At 47.5% G+C, this 7754-nt stretch overlaps 1 protein-coding gene across 1 annotated transcript; it reads right to left on the reverse strand.

Annotated features, from left to right (window-relative positions):
* Positions 1-1133: 1133 nt before the first annotated feature.
* On the reverse strand, positions 1134-3613 carry PMI1 (plastid movement impaired1). Its single transcript, XM_078588144.1, has one exon. The coding sequence runs from the start codon at positions 3541-3543 to the stop codon at positions 1222-1224; it is 2322 nt and encodes a 773-aa protein (XP_078444270.1). The 5' UTR covers positions 3544-3613; the 3' UTR covers positions 1134-1221.
* Between the last annotated feature and the right edge of the window lie 4141 nt (positions 3614-7754).

A 7754-nucleotide genomic window follows, 5' to 3' on the forward strand; every position in this document is an offset into this window, starting at 1 on the left:
ATGTCATAAGATATTCTTGTCTTCCAATAAAACAATGGTGCCAAAACAATAAATTGTGCTTCTCATGACAACACTAAGATCCAAAATTTACCCTTTGGATATCCATAAAGTCCAGACACCAGAGTGCTATATTCTTAATTATCTGATTTTATATACTAGACTTCTACATTACAGTACACTTAAAGTTTGTTTTCTGTCCTTCCTCAGACAACTCTTAGGGCTTTGAAGTCAATGATGTATTAGCAATATGCATATATTCAAAGCAATACTTGCAAAATTAAACAAATCAGCATTGAACATACTATGTGCAAGAAGGTGCAACTCTGCATCTTTGATTTACCATTCTCTATCTGAAAATATTATCTAGAATAGACAGGCATTAAGTTTCGGTTGAAAATGAAAACATCATGATCCATACATCCCATTTTTTAATGCGATTACTTAAATAATGAAATCTATCGACAATTTGATCTGGATCCGCACCCGCTGGCCTGAACTAGTCAACTAGTCAAAGGAAACATAGCAGGGAGCATGCAGTTCCGAAATGCTATAAAGCCCGATTCTAGCGCACTTTTGAGAGATCTTTTTCTTCCATCTTTGACAATTCTTTCAAACGGGATCCCACGTTTAAAATTTTGATAATTCCAAGATCCACGAAAATGAACAGAACATATAATTGCGTTCCGTTTTCAACCACAAATTTCAGTTAAAAGTTTCTGCCAAGAAAGCCAACAAACCAACCAATTTTCCTCACGTCATAAAATCCTGGAAACTACTTTTTTATTCTGTTTGCATCCCGCGATAGAGAAATACCATCGGGATTCCTCCACGCAGACACACACCAATATGTGGTTGTTGAAGGAGGTCGCCTCCACAACGCACACGGTATCATCGAGAAAAAGGATAAAATAAAATAAAGGAACACGAAACAACATCTACAAGGCTAGTAGGCCACGTTTCAATAAAGTCCTGGAAAGGTACACAGATAATATACCATCACGCCGAGAAAAATTATTTATCTTATTACTATGAGTTCAAATTAACAGAGGATCCAGGATTTGCACTCGTTGAAGAAATCTACGCTTGCCAGTAGGCCACGTTTCGATAAAGTCCTGAGAGGCCACACAAGATAATATGCCATCACGGCAAGAAAAATTATTTATCTTATTACTATGAGTTCAAATTTACAGAGGATCCCGGATTTGCACTCGTTGAAGAAATCTACGCTTGCCGTGGGAACTTGACGTCCGGGTTTCTCACCTGCTTCAGCCAAATCCCGGCCATGACACGCGAAGACATGCTCCAGAGGGTATCCTGGCCAGCTTTGGGGGTCGTTGCCTTCGACTTCTTCCCCGCCCGGCCCATCCCGTTGGTCACCAGCCATTGAGCTGCCGTCAGCCTCTGCGTCTCCCCGTCCCAGCCGCTCTTCTTCCCCGGCCCCTTCACCCTTATCCCCGCAACGTGTACGCTCTCCACCATGAACGTCGCTTCCTCTTCCTTCCCAGCCGTGGACGCCGAAGCCTGGGCGATAGCCACCACCGGCGCGCCTACCGTCTCGTATCTCCTCTGAGGGTCCCTCACCTGAACGACTGCCATTAGAGTAATAGAGCTTCCTGGCTCGGTTAGCTCGTCAACGGCGACCGCGGAGGCTAGCGGCTGGTTCGGGTCGTCCTTCCCGGCTAACGTTAACACGTCGAAGGGGGCCTCGTCCTCTGCCATGTCTGCCTGGATCTTGAGCGCCTCCATCGCCATGGCCTCGACCTTCTGAATCACCACAGAGAGTAGCAACTCCGCCGGCACGGCCGTCTCGCTGGCGTTCCAAATCCCGGTGAGAGCCCTCTCTTTCCTCCCCGCCTCCAACGCCGCGGCCATGGCCTTGGCCGCGGTCACGGACTTAGCCGCTCCGGACGTCCCCCCGTCCTTGTTCCTGCCGCTGATCACGGCGGAGGCCACGCCCTCGAACGCGATCTGCCCCGCAGTCTTGCCCACGAGCTCCTCCATGGCGGACAAAGACTGCAGCCTGGAGCTCAGCTCCTCGGCACCCATGGCGGCCATCCTCTGGAAAAGTTCGAACCCAGCGGCGCCCTTCTGGTCCTTGAGCACGAGCGGCTTCGATATCTGCATCGCCAGCTTGGGAGCGTCCTCTCTCGGGATCTCCGCGTTGGAAGGGTTAATGGCAGCCAAGAACCCCCCGTCCTTAGTCTGAATCACCGCCCCCAGCCCCTTCCCTAGCTCGGGGACGAACCCTCTCGCCACCGCTACGTCCGTCTTCTTCCCGTCCAACATGTGAAGCCACTCCCTCGTCAGCGTCTCCTCCTCCACGTCCAGCTTCTTCTCCTCCTTGTCGTCGTCCTCCTCCGCTCTCGCCATTATCGACTCCAGCGCCTCGATCTGCTTCGCGATCGAGTCTAACTCCGTTAAGCGCCGCTGCTGAGCCGGGTCCGGCGCCGGCTCCACCACCTCCTTCACCACCACCGCCTCGCTCGCGGCCGACTTATCGTCGTCGGTCTCGTCTTCCGACCTCGCTTTGATCTCCACGCCCTTCTCGACGACATCGAATTCAGGCAACTCGTGGTCCTCGGGCGTGCGGGGAGAGGAGACGGTGGCGGGCTCGTCGAGAAGGAAGTCGTCGATGGCGGGGGACTCCGGGGGGCGCGGCTGCGGCACGGGCCGGGGGCTGCTGATACTGAAGGAATTCTTGGAGATTTGACGGCTGGAGGAGGAAGAAAGCTCATTGGCCTTGGCGGCGCCGCCGTATAGGGCGGCGCTGCCGTCGTCCATGAGCTGGAACCCGAGCTTCACAGTCAATTCCCCGCCCTTGGCCTTGCCCGAGAGCTTGAACCTGCGCTCCCACTGGCGGACCCTCACGCCCTGGAAGTTCTTCTCCATGGACTCCTTCACGAGCTGGCTCAGGTCGACGGGGGACTTGCCGAAGTCGAGCTCGGGCGCGTCCACGGCCTTGGCGTAGACGAGCAGCGGTCGGGGCTCGAACTTGGGCTGCTTTCCGCCGCTGCAGTAAACGTGACAGCGGAGGAAGAGGGTCTCGTCGAAGTCGGCAACGCCCTGGAGGACGCGGGAGGGCATGGTCTGGACCGCGCCGTCCTTGGTCTCCTTCTTCCTCACCGCGACGGAGAGGCGGAGCCCGTTGACGGACGCGTGCAGGCCATGGATGGAGATAACCTCCACGGAGAAGAGGCAGCCAAGCTTCTGCATACCGATGTGGGACAGCGCGCGGATCGGCTTCCAGCCCCATATCCCCTTCTTTTCCGTCGTCGCCGCGGGGATAGCTTTGTCGTCGTCCTCGTCGGGCGTTTCCCGGGGAGGCGGGTTCGGGCGAGCGCGCCATGGCGAGAGGGACATGCGCCGGGCTCGGGGGCGGTGCGGGGATGGCTCTTCGGCAGGGCGAGCCGGGGGCTCGGCGGGGACGGCGGCATGGTCCCGGGGGAGGGCTAGGGAGGTGGTCCGGCGCGCGCGGGGCGGGTGAAGTGTCTGGGAAAGGGCCTCGAGCTCTTGCAAGAGGTGGGTGTCGCCTCTGTCCGACATGGCTGGGTTCTCGCAAAGGGAGAGGAGAGCTCTTTTTTTTTTTTCTCTTTTTTGGTTTTCGTAGGATTTAAAGCCCCAGCAGGGATGGGATTTATGTGGAGATGAGCGCGGAAGCGTTCGCGGTGTCTCTTCTTATCAATTTCTTGTGGCGCTGCTTCCTCGCGGGGCTACTAGTGGGGACGACGGGTCCGACACCGGGATAGCGACGGCGCCGCCAGCGCGAAGAATCGACGTGGTTCGATGCCGCCCGCGCTCTCTATCCCCGCTGACTTGCCGGTGGCCATGTTTTACTACGTGAGGTTCGTGAGAACGGAGGTAGTTTCGAGCTTTTCCGCATGTTCACCGACCTATCTATGTTGTTTTATCTTTTCATGTTTCATCGGTAGCAGTGTGAATTTTACTCGTCACGTGAGGATGAATGACTGGTGTGGGCGAATTGGTGCAATAAATGGCTCCTTCTATGGCTCGAAAACAAGATGCGGTGAACCCTAATGCCTAACCATGACGTGCATGGGCCAAGCGTACATATTCAGGGATCATTAGTGCACATATGATGATAATATCTGTTGTAAATAACAGTCATAATGGCAATACACCTTCACGGCATATGTGCACTAATGATCAATCGGGAAGACCCATATTTAAGACATTAAATATCAATATGCAAGATATTTGATAAACTCATATTATCATGATAACAACTCGAGCTTCATTCCAAAAAAATGTTTCAAACAACCATGGTTCATGTAGAAGCAATCCAAGAAACAAAGTGGTATTACATGAGAACATCAATATCTTCAGTGAGAGCTCTCAATGCACAAACCAAGGGAAATTGGAGAGACCCATATTTAAGACATGTCCGCAATAGGTACCAAGTGAGACGACTTAGTATGCAGGTCAGCTCGCATTGAAGCAGTCTCTATGTGATCAATGAAAACTATTCCATCTCTGACCCTGTCCTTACAACTTACAACATTACCTCCATGTACTGACAAACACTTGAGCTCTTGTTATTATTAGAGAACTTTGCAACTGCATCAGTGTCATGATATATGTATGGACTTATTTATGGGGCAAACAGCCCTAAGATGTGACATGAAGTTCTTCAACCATATGGTTTATGAAGATGCATAGAAACAAGCCACACACTCAGATTCCATTGTAAATGCCAAGATTCTCTTCTGCTTAATATTAGACCATGAGAAAATCTCCTTGAGACAATATAACCAGATGTTGATCTTCTCAAATGTAAATGTTGAACAATGTCTTGATCCGAGAATCCCATGACTTTGACTCTTGTACGTAAGCACCATATCTTTCCTTTCTTGCAAAAAGTGTAGAACCTTCTTGGCAGCTTGTCAATGCAAGAGTCCGAGGTCACCTTGGTATCTTTCAAGATACCCAATTGACGAAAGAAGGTCAGATCGTGTACACATTTGGTCATAGTTGAGAGACCCAACATTTGGAGCATATGTTTTTTTTGAAATATTGCAGCATAAGGTTTGGATACAACAGAAACTCGTTCCTCATGAGGATGAGGGCTCTCTATTTCTGTAATTTGCATCCCTTGACGATAGGGTCCTTTCCAAGGGAACGGTATCGAAACCTCTGAGGCACATTTGATGTATAAGACTTTTGTGATAGTCCTAGAATGCTTAAGAATCTATCTTGGTGAAATTCAGGTCCAACGACGAAGTAGGCTTCACACTTGTCCTTTCATATCTAAATGGTTGGAGAGGGATTATTTGGTCTCCTACGACAAACTAAGACTTGAAGTAGCCAGAAATATATGATCAACATAGAGTACCAGAAAACCCAGTTACTCTAGCGTTGCTTGAGGTATATACATTGATCAAATTTTTTTGTCCTGAAGGCAAAGATGATGATGACTTCATGAAATTTGAAGCACTAATGTATAGAAGCTTGTTGTGGCCTATAATCTGTTCCATTCAGCTTGTAGACCATGCTTCCTTTCCAATTGACCTGAATAGCTTGAGATTGCTGTATGCACACTTCCTCATTTAACTTGCCATTCAGGTAAGACATTTCGACATCCATCTGATGTAGCTCTAAATTAATTTGAGATACTAACACCAACAGTATTTGGAAGGAGTCATTTGATGAGACAGGAGAAATGTCTCACAGTAGCCGATGGCTATCCCTATATGTATAACCTTTTCACAAGAAATCTGGCCTTGTATTGCTCGATAACACCATTAGCAATAAGCTTAGTCTTGTACACCCGCTTACAACCAATTGGGTACTTCCCTAATGGTAAGTCTATGATTTATTAGTAACACATGGATTCAAGATACTCCATCTCTTTAAGCCGATGTTAAGAGTTTAAAAAAGTAATAGCTTGTTAAAACGAGTTGGTCACATTTTTCCCTTGACCCATCTCTTGACCTGATAAGTATACGGCAAAATCTGATGGAATTGTTGGGCATCTTTATCTAGTAAACAGATAAACATAATTTTGTGATAAATTATATCATCATCTAAGCATATATAATGACGAATTTTTTATATTCTCCTACTCAATATATGTTTCTTTTGACTAACCCCACTTGATTCTATGAATCAAGTGGATTAGATCTCATCTTTGTTTAAATAAGCACAGATAGTTGGAGATAATGCACATGGGTGAAAAATGGATCAAGCTGGACAAAGTCAAATGGCGGTTATGGATCAGCATGAACCAAGTCAAATCGCGGTTATGGATCAAGCTGGACCATTCAAAAGATCCAAGCAGTTTAGGGAGAAGAAATCCAATAAATACTATCTCAAGAACAATGTTTACATTGTCTAGAATTTTGGTTTTGAGAGTGGAAGTGTTGTTTAATTCAAAATTCTGTAGACCCTCTATTGTTGATGAGCAATTGAGTTGAGTGAAGAAGCAAGCTGAGAAGATTCTAAGGAAGAAGATCACTCGCTAGCCGTGAAGGAGCCTGACACAAGGTACGTGTGATTTCTTAGAATACAGTAGTTGAATCACTCTTAAGACAGATTAAGTTGGGTTAGAAATTTAGATTTCTAACTTATCCAACTAGATCTGTTTAAAATTATTTTTAAATCTGCGTATTTGAGTTAGTTGTTGTTGCACAACAACTAACCATCGCCACGCGCGCAGCGCACAGCGGCATACCACCGCCGCAGCACAACGCACAGCGGCAGACTGCTGCCGCACAAGTTGTGCGCAGCCGCAGGCTGCTGCTGCACACAACTACACACCCGTGCGCCATTGGGCGCAGGGTGCACAGTCGCAAGCTGCTGCCGCACACGCCACGCGCAGCGCGCAGTAGCAGACTGCCGCTGCACACATTGTGCCCAGCCGCTGGCCGCTACCGCACATAGCCGCGTGCGGTAGCACACTGTTCAGCCGTGTGCCACCAGTCGCGCAGCGCACAGCGGCGGACTGCCGCTGCACACATTGTGCGCAGCCACCGCAAATCTCAGACAGATCTGAGACGTAGTCCAGATCTGTCTGATATTTGAATTTAAAATTTAAACTCTACATTAAAACAAGCAAACCATAATTAGTAAATCGATTATTGAAATCTATTATACTTTAAAACATTTATTGTATTAAAAGAATGAACACAATAGATTGAATAGAAATAAAAAGAATTACCTGCTCCTTGTGGTTCGACCCTTACTCACCCTAGGTTAGTGAGGTTAAATAATTGTTGAATAATCTCAGATCCTCACACATTGATAAGTTAAACAAGTCTTAAAATCATTAGTTAAACTCCAAATTTTGGGATTATCATAAATCTTCTTAGGATAACTTCTTGAGCTTCAAGTAGATTTTCTTCTACCTGAGGTTCCCATGATGGTTGTGTTTGAGGTTTTCATGGGACTAACCCCGGTACTCGTGAAATATTATCCATACCTGGAACAATAATTCGTAAGCCTTTGAGTCACTTGAAGTGGTTATCTTCAAGAGCTAGTGTCCTCTCTACCCTAATGACCCTGATGAAAATCCAAAGTATCTTCTGCCAACTCCCCAAAGGCAAAGTCCTTTACTACGACACTCACACAACCTTCTTAAATCAAGATGGCTTGGTTATACTTAACAATCATAGTGACATGTGTGGGACAGTCAAACTTGTAGCACCTTGAACTCTCTAGATTGCCAATAAATTAGTCACTAATTGTCATTAAATACAAACACCTCTCATTTGGATGTAATGCTTGATTTCAATAGGGCA

Source organism: Wolffia australiana, chromosome 16, assembly GCF_029677425.1.
Source record: "Wolffia australiana isolate 7733 chromosome 16, ASM2967742v1".
In the NCBI taxonomy this organism is placed as follows: Eukaryota; Viridiplantae; Streptophyta; class Magnoliopsida; order Alismatales; family Araceae; genus Wolffia; species Wolffia australiana.

Bases quoted from the DNA above. Each gene is read 5' to 3' on its own strand.
- PMI1 (XM_078588144.1), bottom strand. From the start codon at position 3,543: ATGTCGGACAGAGGCGACACCCACCTCTTGCAAGAGCTCGAGGCCCTT.